The sequence below is a fragment of the Natrix helvetica genome (assembly GCF_964273705.1).
Source record: "Natrix helvetica genome assembly, chromosome: 1".
Classification (NCBI taxonomy): Eukaryota; Metazoa; Chordata; class Lepidosauria; order Squamata; family Natricidae; genus Natrix; species Natrix helvetica.
Genome location: NC_138548.1, coordinates 141069536 through 141097183, shown reverse-complemented (window position 1 = coordinate 141097183; position 27648 = coordinate 141069536). Strand labels below are relative to the sequence as shown.

At 41.9% G+C, this 27648-nt stretch overlaps 1 protein-coding gene across 6 annotated transcripts in view; it reads left to right on the top strand.

The window, feature by feature from the left end:
* The window catches only part of NCKAP5 (NCK associated protein 5), a 631235-nt gene that overhangs the window by 231028 nt on the left and 372559 nt on the right, over positions 1–27648 (top strand). For all 6 annotated transcript variants that reach the window (XM_081934718.1, XM_081934717.1, XM_081934719.1 and 3 more), the window contains one exon: positions 16097–16160. In XM_081934718.1, coding sequence (XP_081790844.1) covers positions 16097–16160 — 64 coding nt within the window. The remainder of the gene's footprint in view (positions 1–16096; positions 16161–27648) is intronic.

Sequence of the window (27648 nt, the reverse complement as noted above, 5' to 3'; positions counted from 1 at the left end):
CTCATTTTTCTAATTTTTCTTAGGAATTTCAAAATGATACGTTTCTTTTCTCTCTCTCCCCCCCCCCCACCCCAGTTTTTGAACTTATGATTTTCAGCCCTGGGCATTTTTTTTCCTTTTCAGCACTATTGCTGTCATAGGGCAACAATTCTGTGAATTTATTTTGAATGGGTGCACCAGTGCACTTTTCTGGATAAAGGTACTTGTCGACTTACAACCATTCATTTAGTGACCATGCAGAGTTACAGCAACACTGAAAAAAGTGACAATTTTTCACACTTATGACCATTGCAGGATCTCCATGGTCACATAGCAAATTTTGGCCGTTTGGCAACTGGCATGTATGTATGACATTTGTGGTGTCTTGGGGTCATGTGGTCATCTTTTATTAACTTGGACAAGCAAAGTCAATGGGGAAGCCAGATTCATTTAACAATCATGTTATTAAATGACTGCAGTGATTCACTTAACAACTATGGCAAGGAAGGTTGTAAAATGAAGCAAAATTAACTTAACACTTGTCTCACTTAGCAGCTGTGTGCCTGTGGACAGGCATATGCCTGTGGAAAGCGAAGCTCATTCCCTTTCCCCCTGAAACTCATCAGGAGTCTCCCTCTCTACCCATACTCATAAAGGAAGTCCTGGAAGGTGTACTCATTTTTATCCAGCAGCTCACACACACACAACACACACACACACACACACACACACGCTAAGAATCCCTGCCCAACTCTCAGTGCTGCAGATTCCAAGAATGAATCCCAATAAAGTTCCCAACAGGATTTAGAAGTTTTGAATATCAGTGGCTGACCAACAGAGAGATGAATAGTTGTCTGCCACACCTGTTCATCTCTGCCCCTTGCCTTTTATCCCCAGAGCTAGTGTAGGGCTTAGCTAGAAGTTGTGGCTCTTAGCTAACAGCGGTAGTCCTCTACCCGGGGACCGCCCCTAGCTTCCTGCTGCTCTTCCCTTCTCTGCCTCCTGCGCATCCCCACATCAGGCACCGGACCTTCTCTTCCTTCTCTTCCTCATCAGCCACCTCTGGACTTGGGGGATGTTGCCTCTCCATCTGGGGGCTGATGGATGGCCCAGGCTCCACCTCTGTCTCTATTTCTGACAGCTGCATTCTCTCTCCCCCCTTGGAGCGCTCTGATTTCCTTGATGCTGGCCTTGACTCCCACTTAGCCTCCTCATCTGATTCAGCAGCCAGAGGAGCCAGCGGCCGACAGGCCAAAACAATAGGTTGGAGGAAAGCCGTAAATAATAAATTATTTGACAAAATACCCTATTAAATTCTGATTAGTAAATGTGGATGGGAGAGCACTATAGTTGTTTGGATCATGCCCAAAGACCTTCAAAAACATTGATGCGCAGTGGAGGAAGGTATCAAGCTTCTGCCACAAAATTCGATCTAAGTAGGGCTGAGCAAATGTGGTCCCTTTACAACCTGTGGACTTCAACTCCCAGAATTCCTGAGCCATAATTGCCCATTCCTGATCTAGGACCTTGTTTAGTGCACTAAGTTATATTTTACAAGATGGGCAGCTATATAATTATTTAAAAATGAATAAATGGATGGATGGATGGATGAACAAACATACAAACAAACCAAAGAAATTACTACATTAGAAAAAGGCACCGGCTTCTGTAATGCATTGTATGTGTAACAAAGGAATATCATTCAAGGTGATTTAATAGGTTAGAGAGATAAACAAATTTCATAGAAAAAGTGTACTTAGGAAACAAAATCAAATGTACCATTTTAGGATGGTGAATATATGGCTTGGAGGAATTATTTGTCATCTCTGAACAGCAGTTGCTTCCAGCTGAATGTGACATGGCAATTTGAGATGGCTGGAAAAAGGACAAATGCAATTTCAGGTTGTACCAATAAAAAAAATAGTGGAATCATGTGAAGCAATTCCATTTTATTCTCTTTTGGTCAATCCTCCTGGAATATTATCTGTCCAACCTGGACACTGTATTTTAGTGGGGAGTCAGGCAAACTAGGTTTAGCCGATATTTAGAAACTAAAAGCTATGAAAAGAAATGGAAATAACTGGAAAAGTTAAGTGTTGAGAAGAATGAAAGAGAATATGATCATGCTTTTCAATTGCTTGAAAAGTTGTCACACAGTTCTGTTCTTATATTGTTCTAAAATAGAGAGCATGGAATAATTAATTTATTAAACATTGTTTCTGGTTCAATGTTAGGGAAAGATTACTTAACAGTAATTTTGACAGTGAAACGAATTACCCCGAGTTATGTTGCTTCCTCTTTTATTAGCTATGTTCACACTTAGGCTGGAGAGCCATCTTCTTACAGATGCTTCAATTTGAATTGTATTGTGGGTCAGAAACTGGCCTTAATATTGTAAATAGCATTTCACCGTTCAAAGGTTCTATAAAAGCCAGTATAGGAACTTTTAAAAAAATATATAGAAAATCCTCTGTTGTTAAAGATAATGTTTTTGCACATGAAGGTCAGACACACCACAGCCATTCATTGGATCCACAGATTTTTCCATCTGCCTCTTGCTATTCTTTTTAAATGCATAATTGTTTCACCATTTCCCTTTTTCTTCATTTTTAAAACTTGGTTATTGGAATGGCCTTAATCTATTAGTGACTCATACCTGATAGTGTTTGGAAGGGATTGTAGGGATAGTCCTCAACTTATAACCACCATTGGGAACAGAATTCCCATTGCTGAGCAAGAATTTCCAGAACTAAGTTGTTAAGTGCGTCACACCTGATTTTGTTAAATGATTATATTTTGTGGTTAAATGAGCCACACCTGATTTTTATGAACTTTTTTGCCATGGTTGTTAAGTGATTCGTGCAGTTCCAAAGCAAATTTGGCTTGCTTCATTGACTTTGTATGTTACAAGCTGACTTGAAAGGTTAGAAATGGTGATTATATAGAAGGACAACGAAGCATGGGTCAAAATCTATGAAACGTGGACCTATATAGAACCTTTAAGATAATGAACAAAGTGAGATGTTTACCTCATGTTACTTTATATAATACATGAAGGGAAATCTAATGAACACTGAAAAGCACAATGACTACATATGTATACTTATCTGTTATACCACTTTTTTTTCTACTAAAAAGAGGGAGTATATTGAAAAAGAATTATAAATACAATCAACATAAAAAGGAGCTGGCTCAGAAGCTGAAATACATCAAGTAAATGAGATGAAGAGTGGGAAGTAGAGAAAGGTAAGGGAAGAAGAGAGGGATAGGAGAGAAGGTAAGGGGGGGAAGAGGAGGAGATAAATGAGTGTTAAGGGGAGGGAGGAGAAAGAGAGAGAAAGGAGAAGTGGAGAAGAGAAGGATGACAGGGAAGAAAGGAGGTAGGGAGAGGGAGGAGAGAAGGAGATGAAAGTGATGGACAAAGTACAAATATGGTGTATGGAGAGCAGAAGAGCCAATAATTGTTTTTGGGAGTTGTTGGTAAGATGAATTGATGTAAACATTTAATAATACAAGATGATGTTGGCTATGTAATAGTATACATGTAAGTTATATGTTATGAAAATGGAAAAAATAAAAAAAGCTTTAATAAAAGAAAGAAAGAAATGGTGATTATATGACCCTAGGATGCTACAAAACTTTTGTGAACACAGTCTGGATGCCAAGAAACTGAATTTTGATCACAGGACCGTGGGGATCTTGTGTTTGTTGTAACTGTGCTGATTAGTTGTAAGGCACTTTTTTCAGTGCCATTGTAACTTTGAACAGTTACTAGATAGTTACTATCTGTACAGGTAGTCCTTAACTTACAACAGTTCGTTTAGTAGCGACTGTTCGGCACTGAAAAAAAAGTGATTTATGACCATTTTTTCACAGTTATGACTATTGCAGCATCCCTATGATCACATGATTTATATTCGAATGCTTGACAACTGATTCATATTTATGATGACTGCAGTGTCCCGGGATCATGTGATCATCTTTTGCGACTTTCTTCCAAGCAAAGTCAATGGGGAAGACAGATTCACTTAAAAACCGGGTTACTAATTTAACAGTTCCAGAGATTCACTTAACAAAAGTGGCAAGAAAAGTCGTAAAATGGGACAAAGCTCACTTAACAAATTTCTCACTGAGCAACATAAATTGTGGGCTAAGTTGTGGTCATAAGTCAAGGAGTACTTACATGTATTTCTTTTGTTGTATTTAAATTTGTTTCGAGAGTTCAATTTCTTTTCCAAAAAATAATGAAAAGTTCTGCGTGTTTCTTCAGTGCTTAGTATTCTGTTCCGAAAAGGTTTTGTGAGATCCCACACAAGGTGTGGCAGCTTCCTAACAGGTAGTTTGGTCAGCTATGAATATAGCCTACTTGTTAGGATAACTGAGAAAATAGCAGCAGCCTGCTTTGGATTGTCAGTGAACATATAGCTATTTATGCATGTGCAAGACTTCATACTAAATGTAGCTGACGGGGAAATGTTGAGAGACAAATGTATCACTTGCTTTTGGGTGTAAGTATAATCACACTGAAAACTGCATTGCATGATTTTTTTTTTTTTTTTTTTTTGGTAAAGTAGGTGATTTTTTACGTGAATATATTCTCCTAGGCGCTGCTTGGATTGTGCAAGCACGGGTTAACTTCAGCTTGCTGCCCAAGGACTGAGTTCGAATTTCTTGTAGCTCCGCTCCTTGCTCTCCTCAGAGGCTCAGTTTTAAAAAACTCAGTCGCCCTACAGGACGCTTTTTGGGGTGCTCCAGTCCTTGTGCAGCAAACTGGACACTCTAGATAGTATAGTGTAGCTCCTTTTTATTTTTTGAGTATAGTTAGACTAATCCTTAGCATTTATTTTTTTCCCCTCCTGTCGCTTTAAATACCAGACTGAGACGCGCGAGGCAGGCTGCCTGCAGCGTGGCTTGCCTTCGTTTACTACAATCGCAGCCGCTCCTCGGGGGGGGGGGTTCGTTTGGAATCTCCCAACGACCAAAGTGGGGTCAGGTAGGCAGTTAGGGACCCCAGGGAGGCATTAGGCTTCCAATCTCTCCCCCGGGGTCGCTCCAGGCGCGAAAAGCGCACGCGGCCGCCATTTTGAATTCAAAATTGGCACGATTTTCTCCCAGGCTTTTGCCTTTGCCGTGCAGCCTGCACTCACAGCAGATCGCCGCTGAGAGGACTCCTTAACTTCGGGCCTTGTTCTGGGTTTCCTGACGGGCTCCCCCTCCTCTCTAAATCTTCTAAGCGGCTGCAAGGGTTCTTTTGAGTCTACCAGACCATTCACTCTTGCCTATCAGCGCAGATCTGCAGGGACCCAGCCTTCTAGCTGGCGCCATAGACCAGCCCCACTTGCCTCAGCTTCTACAGGCCTCGAGCACAGCAAAACCAACGAAGGCCTCATCTCATCTGACCTTCACCCAAGATCTGATGGAGAAGCAAGTGGATCCTCAGGCTGGTCCCTGTCAGGGGAAAAACACCCTGTTGGAGATCAATGGACCGTGGCTGATTCCCTTCCGCATATCTTTTGAGATATTGAGAAAAAATAAGTCTTTTAAAAATTCTAATTAATAAACAAACTTTAATAATAAAATAATAAAAGTAAATGAAACAGAAAATAACTAATTGGTTACATTTTGATAATGAAAGCTACGTTTGCCAAAGTTGGCTGCCGAACAAAGAAGAGAGGAATTTGGAATGTGTAACGCATGCGCAATAAATCACTTTCAGATAAGAACTTTTTGTTTTATGACCTGCGCAATAAAGCTTTCTTAGTTTAACTCTTGAGTGTCAATTCAGGCAGTTCAGGCCTAGCAAACTTTTTAACATCGTGACACCCCTTCTTTTGCTAGTCTGGGCTGACATCATCAAATCATCAATTAAGGCACATCTTCTTTCGCAGATACTCGTGTTGATTTGCGGCGAGTGGTTTGTTAAGCATGTCTGCAATCTGATCATGTGTAGAAACATATTGCAATTTAACAAAACCTTGCTTAACTAATTGCTTTGTGTTTTGATAACGAATGTCAATGTGTCTGGACCTAGAACCTGTAAAATGTGACTCAGAAATATAGACAACAGATACATTATCTTCCATCACGGTGATTGGTCGAATCGGACGTGTCCAGATATCTGTGATCAAAGCATCAAACCACGTTAGAGAATTACAAGCATCTGAAACACAAGCATATTCAGCTTCAGTAGATGAACATGAAACAAAACTCTGTTTTCTCACTTGCCAGTAAACAGGACAACCATTTAGGAACATCATGTAACCAGAAGTGCTTTTGCGTGACTTCTTGTCGCTCGCCCAGTCGGAATCAACAAAACAAATCAACTTTGGTTGATCAGTGTGTGTTGGTTCTAGCAATAACTTCATGTGCTTAGTGTGTTTCAGGTATTTCAACAACTTCTTAATGCATGACCAATGAAATTGTGTTGCCTTACCTACGTGTCGTGATAAAAGATTAACACTAAGTGCGATGTCAGGTCTGGTCCAACTACTAATGTATAATAGTGAACCAATGACTGAACGATAGAGTGTTTGATCCTCGAACTCAGGACTTGGTTCATGTGTTAAGTTGTGAAAATCTGTTTGCATGGGTGTCTTTGTTGTGCTAGCATCTTTCATGTTGCAATGATGTAGAATGTGGTCAATTTTCTCCTCTTGTGAAAGACTAAACCCCTTCTGTGTCTTTTCAATTTGAACACCTAAATAAATGCTAATGTGTCCTAAAGATTTTAGTGTGAAGTATCTCTGCAAACTTTTGGCAAAAATCTCACTCATTTTCTTATTTGGACCAATATAAACAATATCATCAACATAAACAAGAATTATCTCATATGCATTGTTAGATCTTTTTGTGAACACGCATTCATCAGTTTCGGACTTAATAAAGCCCATTGAATTTAGTTTGTCAGTAAGACATAAATACCACATTAAACCTGACTGTTTCAGACCATAAAGACTTTTGTTCAGGAACCAGGTATCCCCTTCCTGCTTTCGGAATCCTGGAGGGCTTCTCACGTAGATCTCTTCATCTAGGTCTGCATGTAGATAAGCTGTGTCCACATCAAATTGGAAAACTTCTAAACCAAGAATAGTTGCAGTGGTTAAGGCAATTTTTACACTTTCAGTTCTGACTGTTGGTGAGTAAGTGTTTGTGTAGTCCTCAGGATAACGTTGAGCGAAACCCTGAGCTACCAGTCTGGCTTTGTATAAAGACTCACCATTCGGTTTCTTCTTGATTCTGTAGACCCATCGGGTGCCAATGACTTTCTTGTTTGCTGGAGGTTTTGCAGGTGTGAATACATTAAGTTTCTTTAAACTGTCCATTTCATCCTGCATTGCATCATACCATTTGTCTTGTTCTGAATCAGGAAGCTGTTTGATTTGTGTGAATGTCTCTGGAGGAAGAGTAACGTTGCAAATCAAAGGTACTGGTGTTTTTGTCAGTTGCCATGAATAACGTTGTGGAGGGATTCCTTTTGTGGCCCTCTTGGAGCGTCTAGGAACAACAGACCAGTCTTCTTCTTCTTCATCATCATCCTCGTCCTCACGTTCGTCGCTAGCATCAGCATCCGCGGCTTGCGAAGACGGAACATCAGGTTGTGAAGAGCTGGTAGAAGGAACATCTGCCTGCAAATTGTCATCAGGCTGCGTGGCATCTGGAACACCATCTCTAGGAAAATAAACTTCAGGATCATTGGAATGAATCCTGGACCAGTCAATGTCTTCCTCAAAATTAGCAGATTGTGAAATGACAATCACATGTTTAGTATCAATGAATTTGTACCATTTTGAATTATCATCAATACCCATAAATCTCAGTCTCTTTGCTACTGTACCTCCCTTTCTTCTTTGACTTAAGGGAGTGTTCACCATAGCATATGAACCAAAAATGTGGAGGTTCTTGAGATCAGGCTTGTAGCCATACAGCATGTAGAAAGGAGTTTGATTGATTACACTGCTCCAAGTACGGTTGACAATGTAATTTGCATATTTGATTGCTTCACCCCAGTATGCGTTACTGAGATTGGCATCTTCTAGAAGACAACGCATCATGGTTTGTAGAACCCCTTGTCTTCTTTCTACGACTCCGTTATGAGCCGGTGTATATGGAGCAGATGTCTGATGAAGAATTCCATTCTTACGCATCCAGTCCTGGAAACGCTGAGACATGAATTCTGCACCACGGTCACTCTGGATTCTGGCGATGCGAACTTGGTATTGTGTAGAAACAAACGCTGCAAAGTCTTTAAAGATCTGAAAGGTCTCAGATTTCTCTCTCATAGGATATACAAATCCATATCTAGAATGATTATCTACAATTGTTAAAAAATACTTTCTGCCACCAAGTGTTGGTGGGAAAGGACCCACTATGTCAGTGTGTACCAAATCAAAAATGCGTGTTGACCGGCGTGTAGCGTGTTTGGGAATTGCAGCCGCCTTGGATTTAGCCTTTTTGCAAACCGCACAATCCAAAAACACCTTACACCCCTTTAGATCCAAACCTTTTGCGAACTCCGGCATCTTTCTAAGAACACGGAAACTGGCATGCCCCAATCTTCTGTGCCACTTGTGAATACACCTGGAATGCAAAGGTTTACCAGTTAGTGAATTCTCAACATTAACAGTTTCATGAGGACCCTCAGGCTTGCTCTGAGCAATCTGTTTCTGTTTTCTTTGTTGGCTTTAGGAGCCTTTGGCACAGTAACGCTTTCTCTCTCTGGGACAACTCTCTCTGGGTTTGCGTTGTGCCTTTTTGGAGTTTGCATACTTGCCTGTGCTTGCCCTTTAGGCTTTGGCTTTAAGTAATAAACACCACCAATCAGCATAGTTTCAGCAACAATATCACCATCTTTAACTAAGTAACTTGCTTTTTCGAGGTGGTGAACCTGGAACTTTAACTCTCTAGACAAGTGACTTTGACTAAGCAAATTACTGGTTGCTGAAGGTATGTAATAAACATCAGGGATGTGTGTATCGAGCTCTTCAATGTAAACAGTTCCTTTTCCCATAACCTTGCAAGTGTGGTTGGTGAAGGAATACAGTTCTCGATACTCGGGCTCTGGTTCGCCCATCTCTGTGAAAAGTTCCCTTCTGTGGGTAACGTGCACAGCTGCTCCACTATCTAAAGTCCACAAAAGACGTCTGTCGAACTTTGGATCAGGTTGTGGAACGTTGGTTATGGCCAGTGTCGCAAGTGGAGCTTGTGAATCACGCCTTGGACCACGACGACCTTGTCTTCCGCCTCTACCTCTGCCTCTGGAATCTGTTCCTCTGGGCTGGTACGTGGCGGGAGCTGGAACTCGTTGGGGACAATCCCGGGTGTCATGTCCCACACGGTTGCAGGTGTAGCATTTTGGCATCCTTGGAGCGTAGCCTCTTCCTCGGAAGGGACGTCTGGCTGGAGCCTTTGACGCTGGAGGTCGTTGCAGATGTGGGGTAGCTAACCTGATAGCTTCATCTTCCACTAAAAGTCTGCAAACGTGGTTAACTGTGCGTTGAGCAATAGGCACGTAGTTAATCTTTGCAACAGCATCTTTCCATTCATAATTCAATGAGTTAATGATGATGCTAATCATTTGGATATCATCGATTACATGGCCATTTTGTCTCAATTCACTTCTCATTCTTTTCAGTTTGGTCAAATGTCCACCAATTCGTTCACCAGGTTTCAACTTCGAACCATGGAACTCAGACATGAGCAAACATGAAGATTCAATTGAAACGGGCCTGTAGCAATCTTCCAAAATAGCCCATATTTCTTGGGCAGTTGCATCAGGTGGAAAGATACCTTGGATCTCAATTTCCATTGACATGAGTAAAGTCGTGATTGCTCTGTTTTCGAGGTCTCTCATTGCAGGCGTCCACGGTGGAGGAGGAGGATTAAAAACCATGGAATATGTGCCTTCTCTTCGAAGCAAGAGCGCAATTTCACTGACCCAGGCTTTATAATTCTCTCCTGACTCCTTTAATTTGGACTCACCAGTCAAGGGGGTGACTGTGAATACCTGCTGAGGAACAATTTGTTGCTCTGGTTGCAAATCTGGTTGTTGAACCAGGGGATGCTGGGGTTGCATCATTGGCCTTTGCGTGGCAACATCAAATTGGCTTCCTCGAATTCGCCTTTCGCTTTGCCTTTTTTCATCTAGGGAGGATTCGACACCGCCAGGGGGTGGGGGCAAAGTTTGGGCTTCTGTAAAACTCATAGACAGATCTCTAAAAATCTGGTCCAATTGCTTTATCTTTTGCTGTAATAATTTTTCTCCGCCAGCAGATGGCAGTGCAGCTTCACTTTTTGGCTGCCTCTCCTTTCTATACGTATGCGGAAGTTCAGTTGACTCAAAGGGACCACGTGACCTCGGTGACGTGTACATGTCTCTTTGTTCTAATTGACCAATGAACTCTGTGGGGTGTGTCTTAGGCTGTTGTTTTGAAGACAAGATGGCGTCCTCAGACATTTTGGGAGTGGGGGAGCTTCTCCTACTTCGCCTTATCTCTTCAAAACACACTCTCGCCTCCCTAGCATATTTTTCAAACAGTTCTATTTGATCAAGATAGCTTTGCATTTCTTGCTCATCATCTGGGGGGATTTCATAAAATCTGCTTTCTGCGTGGGAGGATTTTTTTTGTGCCGGCAGTTGCCATTCATCAATCGTTTGATAATCTGCGAGGGTCTGGGAATGGAGTGGCTCTGGCAGAGTGGGAAGTTTTGGCTTGGCCCCCAAAAATTCATAATCTCCTGGAGATATTTTAGAAGGAGGAACCACTGACCTCGTTTCGTGGATGTCGCGTCCTGTAGCTCCTTCCCCCACATTTGGCTCGGCACTTTGTTGCTCCTGAAGCACGTTTTGATCTTGCTTCTCTGTGTCCGAGGGGGCCTCCTTGTCAGAAAAAGCTCTTTCCATTTTTCTTCTTTTTTCTTTTTCTCCGACATTGCTAATTAGCATAGTCGGTTATCTTTAGATAGCATGAAGGAAAAAATACAGCCATAAATTGTAGCCATCTCAGCTTGTATCATCGGACCAACTCTGCTACCAAGTTGTCAGGGGAAAAACACCCTGTTGGAGATCAATGGACCATGGCTGATTCCCTTCCGCATATCTTTTGAGATATTGAGAAAAAATAAGTCTTTTAAAAATTCTAATTAATAAACAAACTTTAATAATAAAATAATAAAAGTAAATGAAACAGAAAATAACTAATTGGTTACATTTTGATAATGAAAGCTACGTTTGCCAAAGTTGGCTGCCGAACAAAGAAGAGAGGAATTTGGAATGTGTAACGCATGCGCAATAAATCACTTTCAGATAAGAACTTTTTGTTTTATGACCTGCGCAATAAAGCTTTCTTAGTTTAACTCTTGAGTGTCAATTCAGGCAGTTCAGGCCTAGCAAACTTTTTAACATCGTGACAGTCCCACCACCAGCAAACGCAGCAGGCCCAACCCTGCTGCCAAAGGTGATGGGGTGGGGTGCCCAGCTAAGGGGAAGCGCCCCAAGGTTCAGAAGACGTCCAAGGCCGCTGAGAAAATGGCTGAAAAGCGCCAAAAGGCTCTTGAAAAACAATTCCAAAAGGCCCAGTTAGCTCAGCAGCAGCAGCCTTCTGCACCCCCACCCAGGGAGGAAGGGGCAATAACTCCTGCCCCCTCCATCCAGCAGGATGAATCCATTCCCTTGCCAGCTGAGGAAGATTTTGGGTTTTCCCCCAATCCCTCTAGGGCCTCACTTGGTTCCCCCAGCCATTCTCTGGTGGAGGACTCCCTGGATGAGGCAGATTCCCTGGATGGGGAGGGTTCCCGGGCCCCCTCCCAGCCTGGCCCAACCCTCCTTCAGGTGCAGGAACCACACCTGTCCAAGGCCATGCAGGGGGTGGTGGAGCGCGCCATCGCTCAGGGCATTTCTGATGGCATGCAGCAGTTGGTCTCCAAATTGCCCCTTATGTTTGCAATTCCCAGCAAGGGCAGATCTGTGAGACCCCAGGCCCCTCTGGCTAGGGAGGTGTCTCCCACACCCACTGGCATCAGCGAGGTGTCTGACTGTGAGGAGGTTGAGCAGGAGGCCCCTGTCCTTTCAGAGGACGAGAACCCCACCCCAGAGGCTCCTTCCACCTCTGGTCTCTTCAACCCCTCCATGTTTAGAGCCATTCTGACCAAGGCCCGTGTCGCAGGCCCCCAAATGGGGCTCCCTCCGGCAGATAAACCCACCTCTGACCAAGGTGGCAAGGACACCATCGGGCCTCAGGATCCGGGTGCGGGGCTCTTTAAAGAAGTTCCCCCTCTCATTGATTTAGTTCCGGCCAGCAACAATGGGCTCAACCAGGTTCCATGGCCAATCCCAGCGGAACTGGTAAAAAGCTTTTTACCATGGAGGCCCCCCTCGAGGAACTATTAAAACTCCCTCAGGTGGATGACCCCATTGTATCCCTCACCTCTACCTCGGCTCTCCCAGCTGACCTACTGGAGGGCCTAAAAGCGGAGGATAAAAGGGCGGAGTCAGCTGCCCACAAGACCCACCTGGCCACTGCATGGGCCATGAAGGCCTCCTCCTCCTCCTCTTATTTCGGCAGGGCAGCCCTATTCTGGCTCCGCAAATTGCTGGCCAGTCTCCCAGCGGGGGACACCAGAACGAGGCAGGATGTTAATAAAATAATAGCGGCCGTGGAGTATTCGGCCGACGCCTCGCTCGCGGCTACCAAATTCTCCTCCAGAGCCTTAGCCTCTAATGTAACCTCACGCCGTCTGCTGTGGCTCCACCTCTGGCAGGCGGATGTAAAGGCGAAGTGGAAGCTCTCTGCACACATTCATGTGGTGGCTCCCTGGCCCGTTGCACCGTACCGGTTGCACCGGGATACGCAACCCACCACTGGTCTACAGGCCTAGCTAAAGCCTATTGTGGAGGGCCAGGTATCCCTCTCCTGTATTGTTTTTGATCGTTAAAGGCCTTCATGGTATGGGACTGCAGTGTCTGAGGGATGGTCTCCATCTGTCCAGCAGAGGTAGGCTGCGAACGGGTTTCATCTGATGGGACCCAGGAGACAGGCCTTTTCTGTTGTGGCACTCACCCTGGAATATTGTCTCATTGTTCCTGTGGAACAGGATGTATCCTTGACATTTTTCCAGGAGTCCCGTAAAACATGGTTGTGTGAACAGACCAGGGGATCTCAAAGCAATAGTGATTTGATGAAATGGCTGCCTTGTTTTTAATATCAATTTTCTCTACCATGTTGTTAATAATATTGTTCATGCCCTTTAACTGTAGCTGTTTTAACATTTTTATTTTATAATTGATTTTATTGTAAAATCACTTTACTGTGAGATGGGTGGCTATATTAATTTGATGAATGAATGAATGACTTTTACTTCATGATAGAAGATGGCATTCTTTGACAGGATGAAGTGTCAGCAAGTCAGTTTGACTTGTGTATCTTCTCTCATGCGTCTCAAGCATTTTTGCTTTTCATGGCTCCAGATTTTAAAGAACTTCTTTCTGGTTTCCTAATTATTGTGGTACATTAAATTTACGTATTACATAGTTTATTATATATTTTAATTTTTTCTTAATTAATATAGTGCTTAACTGTGTTATCACACAGAATGGCATGTACTTATAAAGAGGAAAGCATTGTTTCAGAGATCTATGCAAAAATAATTATTAGACATAGAGAATAGAGAAGTTCTCTTTTTTAATATTGGTTATAAGCAGATTCATTTAAGAAGGCTAAGTCAATATTTGAGATGAAAAGCATACATTTTATTTATAAATGATTTCTAAAAAACATTCATTTTTTTCCTTAGCTGGAAATTGGAAAGTTGAAATTGGGCATAGAAAGAAATATATTTAGTATACTAGTATGTTTATATTGATAAGTCTCAGTGCTGTACGTCTTAGCGAGCAAAAGAAATACATGCAAAGTTAGAGATTTTCTCAAAATTCTTCTAAAACTTTTGGATAAACTCCCCCCCCCCCACTTTAAAATGAAATCTGCTACTAAATAGTTTATACAATAAAGTAAGTAAAAAAAATATAAAAATTCTCCTGGCAAATAAAAAAAAGCTATTTCCACAATATTTATTACATGCAATGGTAAGGCTAACAGAATATTATCTCATAAAATAATTTTGAATTAAAATAATAATAATTGGAAAAGATCAATTGAAAAATGTAATATTATAAGAAGGGCTGAATTGCTTTATGAAATCTTACTAGGATCCCTAAAACAAAAAAGACTTGCAGCCATTGTAGACCTAGATAAAACGTGTAATAAATATGTAAGAAGCAAATTTATTAACTTGGTTCCAGCCTATTATGAGAATGAGGCTAACTGAAGACTAACTTTCCATACATAGTGATGATCAATCAAAAGGTACCCTGTTGATCCTCATAAATCTCCCTATAGAAGGCTTCTTTCTTCTTGCTCCACAGGCTTTTTTGCCTGCTGCTCCTCCTGTCAGATTGATTCTGAAAAGAATCCTTGATGCCATCGTCTTTGCACTTGTACTTAAGCCAGCTTTTCTCAGGGGGACTAGTTGGCAGGGAACATGCTGATTAGGGAGTCATTAGGACATGTGTTGTCTGAATCTATTTCTAAAAAATGGAGATTCCTATTAGCGGTGCTGAGAGCGGAATATTCAGAGCTCAAGAAAGGATGCTTCAAGAGGGGCTTCCCTGGCTTGGGAGAAGTGCACTTTGATCCCGAGCTCTTGAATTTCAGGGCAAAGTATGATTTGAGAGAACTTGACAAATGTCTACCTTAAATTTGGAGGGTTTTAATCTTGCCTTACAGATAGGAATTTTATAGGCTGACATGTGTGGAAAATAACATTGATCACCTATCAGAGTAACACATATTGGACTTTGCATGCTTATTTTTTCTTTGATTTTAAGGTGCCAAAAGGATATCAAGGACTATGCTGTTTTGCATGGTCCTGTTTACACAGATAGCTGAGGAAGTCCAAGAATACCAGCGTAGTTCATCTGAGCAATTGCTATATTACTGTATATGTATATGGTCAGTGGTCATGCATGATATAATTGCCAGAGAACATACTGGACTAATGAAGGATAATGTTAATATACTCTCCTGCTGTCAGTCTTGTGAAATAGTCCAGCCAAGAAGAACAACCAAAAGTATTAACTGTCTTTTTTGTAAGGTTACATTAACAAACCCTTGCAAGTTTGAAAGTACATCTCTCTCCTCCTATCTTTATTGTCCAAGAAACTAGGGATAGTCCATTTTTGTCGCTCTCCCATTCCTTCTGTGAGCTTAGCTGCTTCTTCTTCAACCACTGTGTAGTCTCTGAATCTTTTCCCTCTCCCAAAGCATTCACATATATCAGTCTACCCACCTGTTGCTTACCATATCCATAAAATTTGTGAGTGCTTCTCATATAGAAAGTATTTGTCATATGCTGTGTTTCATGATTCATTAATGATTTCTTGAAAGAGTCATTTAATCAGGTGGGATTTTCTTATGGAATTTGCTAGGATTTAAATTTTCAATTGTGAGAAATCAATTTTATTAGAACTGTTTTCTTTTTAACAAGAAGCTAAAGCTCAATTTGAATCTTGTGACACAAGTTAAAAGAAGAAATGTGTGGTCTCGCTGTAGAATGCAATCTATAGAAAGAAAAACCTGTTTCTTTAAATACTACACGCAACCCAAACTGGCTGTGTCATTTTGCACATGTAGTGCTGAGACCTGGCCTTATAGCTGGAAGGGACCACACTGATGAATTAAAAGTCCTCACAGGCTATAAAGAAATATCTGACATGCTATGAGCTGTTTTGGGGCTAGAAGAGAGAAGAAGCACTGAGGCTGGCAATAGTAATAAGTCTCGGAGATGCTTGTCATCACATTTTTTGGGGTAGTGGCAATGGTAAATTTATTACTTAAAGTCGGCAAGATGCATAATGCTGCATGTGTTGTGTAGGCCTGGCTTAGACCATTCCGTCCCTTAAACAAAGAATTCTGGTAGTATTAGAATTATTGAAAATATGGCCGAGGAAGCAAATTGTGCTGAAGAATATGACTGACAAATCATACATTTCACAGTGATATATAAATGTTATCCTTAATGATGAGTGAAAAATGAGCAGCCATTTACTCTTCCCTTCTTTCTATAGGGAAAAGTTGTCTGTGGCTCAGCTACAGCAAGAAGTTGCCCGCAGTAAGAGTGACGGAACAATGGTAAGTTTTGGCAATCCTCCAATTTGTATTTCCAGTTGTATTGCAGTTAAACCTTCAAAAACCTGGGGTTCCAGGGAGGGGGTGTGTGATAACCAGGCCGGGAGAGGCGCCAGTTCCAGTGCCAGACGGACAGGTGAGTCCGGGAAGGAAGTGAGCGGAGCGGGGGGGGGAGAGGGAACAAGTGATTCCAATAGAGGGTTGTTTGATCACAACGGTCGCGGGGAGGGGGGGATGCGAGGACAAGAGAAGATCACAAGGTCGGTTGGGAGACCGTGGTTGTTGGCTATGCCCGGTCGTTTGCACCAACCCCCGCAACCTAGGTGGCCAGGAACTACAGAGCCCGGGCCTACGGCTGATGCTTTGCAATGCAAGGTCCGTAACCAACAAGGCCCCCCTCATTAATGAGTTGATCTCTGAGGGGGAGCTAGACCTTGCAGGGATAACGGAGACCTGGTTGGGCCACGAGGGTGGTTTACCCCTCGTGGAAATGTGCCCACCAGGTTTCCGTGCATTCCATCAGCCTCGGGCCCTGGGTAAGGGTGGTGGGGTGGCGGTAGTTATACGGGAAGGTCTAGAGCCGAGGGAGTTCACTGTTCCTCAGATATCCGGGTGTGAGTCCCTTGGTGTTAAATGGGGCCCAGGGAGGCAGTTGGGTTTGCTGATTGTATACTTGGCTCCTCGCTATACATCAGCAGCCCTGCCCGAGCTCCTCGAGCTGATCTCGGAGACGGCGGTTGAGATCCCCAGGCTTGTGGTTATGGGGGATTTCAACCTGCCGTCGACGGGAGCAGCGTCTGAGGTAGCTCGGGAGTTCATGGCTTCCATGACAGCCATGGGCCTGACCCAGTTAATTCAGGGCCCCACACACGAAGGAGGCCACACATTGGACCTTGTTTTTGTATCTGAGCAGTGGACGAGTGATCTGGGTAGAGGGGATTTTACTGTTACACCCCTGTCATGGTCAGATCACTCATGTCTCCGGCTTGACTTCCCTGGCGCTACCCCCCACCGCGAGGAGGCGGGACCAGACGGTCCACGCTGGTACCGCCCCAAGCACCTGATGGAGCCGGATAGGTTCCAGACGGAGGTTGGGGCATTACCTGTAGCCCTGACCCGCGCTCGGTCGGAGGACCTAGCGGCCGCCTGGAATAGGGCGGCGGCTGGGGCCTTGGACCGGGTTGCGCCTTTGCGACCTCTCCTGTGGCAGCGACCCACCCGGGCTCCTTGGTATACCGAGGAGCTGAGGGTGATGAAGCGCCACAGGAGACGTCTAGAGAGCAGGTGGAGGTCCTCACGCTCCGAATCTGATCGAACACAGGTAAGATCCTACTTGCGGACCTACCTTGTGGTATTAAGGGTGGCCAAACGTAGATATTGCGCCACCCTTATTGCGTCCGCGGATAACCGCCCTGCTGCCCTGTTTAGGGTGACCCGCTCCCTCTTGTCACAGAGGACACAGGGGGCACCCTTACAGGGCAGAGCAGAGGAATTTGGGGAATATCTGCAGGACAAAGTCGCTCAGATCCGGAGCGGATGGGCCCCACTCAGTGGACCAGACGGGCCGCCAACAGCGAGTCTTGTGAGACCATCCTGGGAGGAGTTTGATTCTGTTGCCCCCGAGGATTTAGATAGGTTGCGTGGACGGCTGCGACCCACCACATGTTTAATGGACCCGTGTCCCTCCTGGTTGGTACTGGCATCTTGGGAGGTGACCCGAGGCTGGCTTCTGGGCCTGGTGAATGCCTCATTGGGTGAGGGATCCTTACCAACCGCCTTGAAAGAGGCGGTGGTGAGGCCCTTGCTTAAGAGGCCTTCACTCGACCCAATGGAGCTAGCTAATTATCGTCCAGTCTCCAACCTTCCTTTTCTAGCGAAGGTTGTAGAGAATGTGGTGGCGCAGCAGTTTCCACGACACCTTGACGAATCCGAGTATCTAGACTCACGCCAGTCCGGCTTCCGACCCGGGCACAGCAGAGAGACAGCCTTGGTCGCGTTGGTTGATGATCTCTGGAGGGCCAGAGATAGAGGTTGTTCCTCTATCCTGGTCCTATTAGACCTCTCGGCGGCTTTTGATACCATCGACCATGGTATCCTATTGCGCCGGTTGGAGGGGATAGGAGTCGGAGGTACCGTTTTGCGGTGGTTTGGCTCCTAACTCTCCGACCGGAGGCAATGTGTGTTGACAGGGGGACAGAGGTCGACCCCGAGGCCACTCACTTGTGGAGTGCCACAGGGGTCGGTCCTCTCGCCTCTCCTGTTCAACACATATGTGAAGCCGCTGGGTGAGATCATCCGTGGTTTTGGGGTTGAGTATCATCTCTACGCTGATGATACTCAGCTGTATATTTCAACTCCAAACCACCCCAACGAGGCTGTCGAAGTGATGTCCCGGTGTTTGGAGGCCGTCGGGGTCTGGATGGGGGACAACAGACTTAAACTCAACCCCTCCAAGACTGAGTGGCTGTGGCTACCGGCACCTCGGTTCAGCCAGCTGATCCCATCGCTGGCCATAGGGGGCGAACAATTGCCCCCTGTGGAACGGGCGCGCAATTTGGTCGTCCTCCTTGATGCCCGGCTGACAATGGAGGACCATGTGGCAGCCGTGGCAAGGGGGGCGTTCCACCAGGTTCGCATGGTGCGCCAATTGCGCCCCCTACTGGACCGGGATGCCCTACGCACGGTCACTCATGCGCTGGTGACGTCCCGCCTGGATTACTGCAACGCTCTCTACATGGGGCTGCCCTTGAGACGCGCCCGGAGACTGCAGTTAGTTCAGAACGCAGCCGCGCGGGCTGTGATGTGGAGTACGAGGTACTCCCACGTAACACCTCTCCTGCGCGAGCTGCACTGGCTGCCTGTGGTTTTCCGGGTGCGTTTCAAGGTGCTGATTACCATCTTTAAAGCGCTCCATGGCACGGGACCCAGTTACTTGCGGGATCGCATCCTCCCACATACATCCCTGCGGCCAATACGCTCACACAGGGAGGGACTTCTCCTGGTGCCGTCCACTAGGCAATGCCAGCGGGCGACACCGAGGAGTAGGGCCTTCTCTGTGATGGGCCCAACCCTCTGGAATGACCTCCCCCCCCCGACATTAGAACCACTTCTGACCTCCGCTCCTTCCGGCAAAAACTGAAGACCCACCTGTTCCGACTGGCAGGCCTGGCATAATTCAACTGTCCCTCCTGGCAAATGTATTATATCTGGTTATTTTAGGGTTTTTTTAATTTACTGTATTTGTTTTTAGGGGTTTGAATTTATTTTATATCTGCTTTGTACAGTTCTTTTAACTACATTTTAACCTCCTCCATGTCAATTGTCAACTGTACATATTTAATTTAATTTTATTGTATCCTGTTATATTTTGTATGAACTGTACACCGCCCCGAGTCCCTTGCGGGAGAGGGGGCGGTCTAGAAGCATTAAATATTATTATTATTATTATTATTATTATTATTATTATTATTATTATTATTATTATTATTATTATTATTATTATTAATATTAAAACATGCTGTCTTTGATAACAAATGCAGCATTTTACACCAAATGCAGTCAAGAGTTTATTAAGGTCTCTCTCTCTCTCTTTCTCTCCTATCCCTCCCTCCCTTTCTCTCTCTCTCTCCCCCCTTCCCCCCCCCTCTCCTTTTTTTTTGAACATCATAATGTGGACAAGGTAAAAATCCTGGGAAAATGTTATCAGTAAAAATACTGATTTCCCTTCTGATGACCAAGTGAAAAATCATAATAATTAGGTACATAAATAGGCAATTAGAGATTGGAATTAGATACACTTGATTAGTAATTAATCACCCATTACTGGAATTGACAAAGAAAGCCATGAAAATACTTGAAAGATTGATTATGCTAATCCTTAGTCTTAAACCCATTCCGGTTTTTTGTTCTTGTGAGATTCATTTACAGTACAGCATTAGAAAGCTACAGTGCAAAATTAGCGTTGGTAATCACAATATTAATTTAACAAGATTTAAATTTTTCATGAACCTTACTTGCATTTTTGTTTTAACCCTAACCCTAACCCTCACTTTGTGAATGAGGTCTTGCGCTGAGCTGAAGGATCATATGAAGATAAAAGCTTGATTCAATATAATGGTAAATCAGGATTTAGCACTATCTGGATGGACCTCTGTGAGGCTGAATGAAGCCCAAATCTTTCATGCTTTCCTTTCTGTCTTTTTACATGGTCAGAAGGCGGATTCAGTTACGGTGATTTCTGTACATATAAGCCAGAGAACATTCATTAAAACAAACCAAGTTAGGTTTTGCAGTCCAATTAGCATTTATTTTAAACTCAATTGCCTGATGTGTAGTCTATAATAAACTAGAAGTTGCAGACATTGGGTCCTGATCATACCCTTCTTTGAGCTATGTTGTTTGTAAAAGAGATAACCCACAGACTTTGCTGGATCTACAGTATTATTCATGTGACACAGCACTGAATACAATCATGGCCAAAATTCTAGAGTTGGTTTGTTATAATTTGAAATTTAATGAGACCAATAATTATTTCATATATGTATGTGCGTAACTGCATATACATAGCCCTTTTTGCTCTGTGAAGATCTGGCTTCTAACAATAACAACAAAATTAAACAAAAAACAGGGTTAGGGTTAGGATTAGGATTAGGATTAGGGGAAAGGGATAAAGAAAAAAGCAAAGCCCAAACCATGTAACGGTTAAAAACCTGGTGAAACAGATGCAGTTTAGAGACCTTCTATACACCAAGATAATAGGAGATAAAGACAACTTCTGAAGCATCCCTTTTTACTGATAGATGAATTTAATACTTTTTTTATTGGCTAACATTATTTTTCTAAATACTTTTGTCTGTCCCTCTGATGTATTTTGAAATTTAATATTTCACTTATCTATGTCATTTGGCATTTGTCCCATACTAGTCTATTCAGCTGAGGATAAAATTGATTGTGGAAAAAAGTATCACAAAACAAGCGGGAGAAAAAAAATCTAATAAAAATTGAATGGAACATGCTGCCTCTTTGTTTCCAGTATCATAATCATAAATATGATTTTGGCATTTCAATGACCCTTAAAATGATGCCTATCCATAAAGCTGAATACTAATCACTATATAGGAAAAATGGCCAAGCATAAATTTAATTCCAAATTAATTTCTCCTTTGAATATAATATTTTGAACAAAATAAGCACTAGTAGAATTACAGGTACTCCTTGATTTACAACTATGTGTTTGGCAACTGTTCAAAATTACAACAGCACTGAAAAAAGTGACTTACAACTGGTTCTTGCAGCCTCAATTGGAGTTGCAAGATGAAGACTGGCTGTAATTTGGATATATCGTTTTGCATTTATTTATCCCACAATAAAGCCTACGTTTTTCCTGAGGCATAAGTTTGGATCCCATGTTTATTATAATGGAAGAGAGCTTATGCATCTTTGAGATACATTTGAGAAGCTATAATAGATTTCCTAGAGACAAAGATGCACAGCTTCTGAGTGTTTCAGTCACATGTCTTCATACATGACTGAGACATCACCCTCACCTTGCCCTACTTCAGTTTACTGTAATAAAAACAGCTTTAGCACCTGAGTTTTTAATTATAACCAGTATCTTTCATAGTTCAAGCATTTATATGGCCTGTCCTCAGCACATCTAGGGCTAGTGATGCTAATGCTTCTATTTCTTAGTTCCCAGGCACTATTATATCTTGCTTGGTGATAGAACTTGTCACATCAGGTGGCAAAAAGTTCAAAGGCTGAATTTTTATGTCTCAGTGAATGCTTATTGTCAGAGGCATTAAGAACACTGTCTCTCCTCTTCACTTTTTTTCTGCGAGAACATCACTAATAGCCCTATTGCAAATGGGAATCCAAACCACAATTCTGTTCTCGAAATTGGAAGTACTAGCTTAATCTGACAAATGCATTTAGATAGGACTCTCTCTGTGTGCGTTTGGAGCAGTTAGCGGCATCCTTGATTTCTGGTCTCAAGAAAAAGGGGTTCAATTTGTCAATTTTGCTGTCTTGGTATTCTGGTACTTTTTTAAAAGCTCTGGAGAAAATTTCAAGTTCAGGAAAAAGGATCTGTGAAGATCTTATCTTTGGGCATTCTGGCCCAATTCTTCATCCAGCTTATGAAATCAAAAAAGGATGAAGAAGTATGTTCTGGTATGTTATGCCAGATAAAGCTGATATCCTTCAACTTTACTTTTGAAATCCTTGTAAAAGCCTTTTCTAATAGGCGCGAGGAAGCCCTGATTTGATTTCTGTGGGGCTTGTTTCTCTGTGCAGCTGCTCTACAGTTGGTGGTACATTAGGCCTTTAGTTCTGCTTGAGATTCTTTGCAATTATCTCATTCAGATCTGAAGATTTTCAAGAGCTTTTAATGCTTTTCACTTTATTTCGATTCTGTAAATCTCTCCGGAGTTTTCAAGAATCGTTATAAATAAATAAAAGGGTAACAAGAATAAGAAAAGTGTTATGTCCTAATAGCAATAACTATTCAGTAGTTTCAAGTAACAAAACGTTATGTTATAAAACATGATACAACAATAAATGCATTCAGTATTGGTGTGGGAAAAATGTCTACTTAAATTAAGAACCAGAGGGTTTTGAGATGTATGCAACAAAGTTTCTTTTATTGCCATGCGCAACTCATGGGGATCTCACCCAAGGTTGTAGAAGAGAGTTTTTAGATTAAATTATTTTGGTTTATTACTTAGAAATGATAATGAAATGCTGCAAATCACAGTGTGAGAATCTATACTGGAACACTTCTGATAATAATACATTAAGATGACTGTAGGACATCATCCCTGCATTCCTCTAACATAGTTCTGGCTATAAGACAAGTGCATACAATTGGGAATTTGTCATGATCCATATTTCAGCACAAATCATTTTTTCTGTTTGGTAGCCTTTGTCTAAATGAAGCATTTTAAATGTCTAGGTGTATTCCTTTAATCTTTATTAACTCTTATTACTTTTTGGTTTATTTTGTAGTCTGTAGCATAAATTACCGCTACCAAGATCTTTATTTCATAAAGATTAAGCCCAAATCAATTCTTCAATTAGTCTTTCAGGTTGGCATAGATTTCATGAAGGATAGGCCAGAAGTCCTTATTTTGCTGTGTTCCCTGCTGTGGGTTTAAGTGATACAAAGTGATTATCATGGCTTCTGCTCTGCATCCGTCTAATTCACACCTGCACCCTTTTGTAGAAGCACAACACTTTAACTGAATATGAGGTCCCAGTTGGCTTGGTTCTTTTCCTTTTTAAAATCCTTGAGCGTTAGATTGATTTATGAATGTATCAGATTCTTTGTTAGCGTGTAAACTACTAATTAATTTAAAGCTCCTCTGGGAAAAATTAAAGCCCTGGTTAAGACTTTCAACAGGCTCAGATGGTGCTAATAATAGGAAAGCAAGTTATATTAATGAATTTAAGTGTGATCATTCCTATCATATCCCTTCCCCCAAACTACTCCCATATGCAGGAAAAAGCTGGACTACCGTAGATGGAACCAACAAAGAATTAGGAGACGAAGCAACATCTTAAATCTTGAGTTAAATAGTGATTGAGGCTATTTTGGCGGTGGAGTATAATTTTATACTCTTTAAAATTAATATTATAATTTATATCCTGGCTAGATGGTATGTGGTTAAGAAAAGCTTCCCATAGACTTATAAATGCAGGGTTTTTTATTAATAATTTTGTTCATGCTTGTTAACACTTTATCAAATTACTGATAACTCTTAGCTACAAATTTGCAATGCATTTATATCCCTTTTAAGTCATGATAATGACTTATGATATTCCAAATGCTGTCAGAAGAAACTGTATGGATTGAGAACCCTGTTCCCCAATTCCCCCAAAGAATTTCAACTGTACAGACATTGTTCTACTAAGTGGTGTCCTCAACATATGACCACAATTGATCACAGATGAGTCTAAAATTTCTTCTACTAAGCAAGACAGTTAAGTTAGTTTGTTTTATTTTATAACCTTTCTTGCCACAGTTGTTAAGTGAAATTTAACAACTGCTGTTGTTAAATTAGTAACACGGTTTTAAATGAATCTGGCTCCTCCATTGACTTTGCTTGTTAGAAGCTAGTAAAGGTGATCACATGACCCTGGTCATTTCAACTGTCATAGGTACATAACAGTTGCCAAGCATCTGAATTTTGATCATGTGACTGTGGGGATGCCGCAATGGTTGTAAATGTGAAAAAACAATTGTAAGCCACTTTTTTCAGTAACTTTGAACGGACACTAAACAAATAATTGTAAGCCAAGGACTACCAAAAAGTTCCCATTGCTTCTGAGACTTTCTGGAAGGAGCTGCCCACTAGAAGAGCCATATAGGGCAATGAGATTACTATTAGTGGATGGGCTTTCATTAGAGTACACAAGTGTTGGTTATGAGTTTCTAGATGAAGCTTATGCTTTCAATTTTTTCTAGACTCGTGGCAATTGCTTGAACTGGCTTTTGTACTTGGCAAGATTTTCTCAAATAGTTTGCCATTTCCTTCTTCTTAGGAGAAAGTGCCTGGCCCATGGTCACCCAGTTGGCTGGGTGCCTAAAGTGGGACTATAATTCTCTGTCCCCTGGTTTCTAACCTGGTGCCTTATCCATTACACTAAACAAGCTGGCATGGTGCATTCATTCATGGTCATCTCATCTCATGATTTAGTCAGCATATTGACATTATTACAGGTAGTCTTTGACTTAGGACCACAATTGAAAAAAGAATTCTGGTTGTCAGTCATTCAGTTGTAAGTCAAGGCACCATTTGACCAGGCCAGGGGTGAAATCACCTTACCGTTGCCATCTCTGCACATGTGCAGGACATTCTGTGCATGTGTGGAACGTCAAAACAGGATGAGCCTGCTACTGAGCGCGCCTGCAAAAGTAAGTAGAACAGCAAGGGGGGGAATCCGCTGTGCCGCACAATTTAGATTAGCTAGAAAGCAGGAAATCTGACGATTCTAGCTAATATAAATCACGCATCACAACTGATCGTCGGAAATACCGGTTCACCCGAACTGGTAGCATTTTTCTTTTACTACCGGTTCAGGCGAACTGGTACCATTTTTACTACCAGTTCGGGCGAACTGGTCCGAACCGGTAGCATTTCACCCCTGGACCAGGCCCAATTTTTCAACCATTTTAATGGCAGTTGTTAAGTGAATTTTGTGATTGTAAGTTTAAATCCACTCTCCCAAATGAGGATTTTTTGCCTTTAAATGATTGATTTTTAAAAAAGTGGAAATGTAGTTTGATAGAGGGCAGCAAGTGATTGACTTTGTCTCAGTTCCAAACCTTACCTGGGAGAGGTCTGATTATTCCTTAGATTAGGACTAAGAAACATCTTTAGGAGCATCAGGAAAATCTAAGCATCCTGAAAAAAGATAGTCACAAACTATCTCCATATTATTTCCAAAATAACTGTATGGATGCATCTATATTGTCACCAGAAATGAAGCTTCTTTACCTTAACAAATTTTCTTAGATGTAAATGTCTAATCAAATTATATTAGAAATTATGCTACAAATCTAATTTTTTTTTTAAAAAAAAACCACTCCATTTTAACCACATGGGTGGGAGGACCATGCCCTCATTTCTTACTGGGATAGCTTTGCTAGGTTGTTTTCCAGAAGACTCCATTTCTTTTGGCTTGGGCAGGAAGGTCTGTAGATTGCTCATCACCGAGATTACAAGTATTGTATAGTTACACTAACATGTGGCTAGGAAATGATAAGATTTGGTTATGTATTACATTCATACTTTGGAAGAAAGGACAAAAATGTTGTGACTTTGTATTTTCTATAATTGGGGGGGGGGAACCTAAGTGTATATTAGGTCACCCTGTATGCTTCCCACTGCTATTGTGGCACTCTTCCCTCCATCCCCCTGCCTTGCTCATTTAAATGTCTCTTATGTCATTAATGTTGCTCCATTAATCACCTGGCAAAGGAGTTACCCAGGCTCTGCAGAGATGGCTGTGTGAGAGAGCCAGCACATCCTTTGGGCCTTTATTGGGGGGGGTGGGGGGTGTAAGAGTCACATGCATGTTTTTGAAAGAGCTGTTTTATACATGGAAGCATAATGTTCCTCTTTCAGCTTAGAAGCGTTTGCTTTTTTAAAAAAAAATCACAGAAGGGATAAATCTGTGCAATTGCCTAAGGCAGTTAGAAATCCTTTCATGCTTCAGTGTTGGGGTTATTTGGAAATACATGTTGCTTAGCAGCAAATGAAGTGTTAAAAAATGAAATGCAAAGGCTAACTTTTCTTGTCTTCCTTCCTTGCAAAGAGGTGGGTCCCGTATGTAATGTATTTGAATTTGTTTCCAGTAATTTTGCTATTAATAATAAACAGCAGCATCTTAGCCAAGGCCATGTTATTTCTCTTAGGTTTTTTTGTGATTTTATTTTTGCTCTTGTCAGTCTGCATGTGGATATAAGAACTGCATGTGAAATTTAATGTGGATCATTATGCAAGATATGTGGTTCATTATTGAGATTCTGAAAATCATTGTGGTTTTAAGTCAACTTTGTTTCTTAAAAGCCTTGCTGCTCCATTTAGAGAAATGTCATCATAATTTCTGCCAATGACCTGATGAGCAAGCTCAATATATATGTATGTGTGTGTGTGTGTGTGTGTGTGTGTGTGTGTGTGGCTGCACTAAATTTTCATGGTACAAAATACTACTTGAAATGGGAGGGGGGTATATTGTACACATTTAAATGTAACAAAATGTGGAATTTAACCATGACTTTACTTGTAAGAATTTTACATTGTACTATTAACTGTGATCAAAAAGGGGGAAAAATATTTCCATGTACTCCTATAGTACTCCAAATGAACATTGTTGATTTATTTTGGATAAATAGTCTGTAGGAGAAGAATAGGCTGAATTGGAAGGCAGAGTTAAATGTATCATCAGTTTAGAGTCCTTGCATTGAAACAAGAGACCCAAGTCCAGCTCCCTGTGAATTCTGTTAACCCTTTGTTTGTTTATTTATTAATATTTTATGCCACCCATCACCCTCCCATACAAAGTGACTCTGGGCATCGGTTTAGCTTTGACCATTCGTTGACCAAATTCTTGTGTATAGGTAACAATAGTAAAGTCTAGAAGGAATTTTATAATTGCTGATGATCAGAATAAAATTATTTATGAGTAGGATTTGTTATTATATTATTTATGTTGCAATCATGCACTTAAATGAGTCTTCCATTTCTTGACTCTTTTAGTCCAAATCTTCCAAACTTCTCTTTGGAAGAGCAGTTCTAAAAACTGATATTTAACTGCAACCTGCCTTTTTCATTCAGAAGGCTGGAATTAGAACACAGCATCTATGATTTGTTTTCCTTGGAAAGCTTGCTACTTAAAGTCAATTTATAATTTACCTAATTTCCCTTCCTTTATATCTTTGTTTAGATTTCTGCCTCCTGCTGGCCATCTCAGTTTTTTAAATTATAGA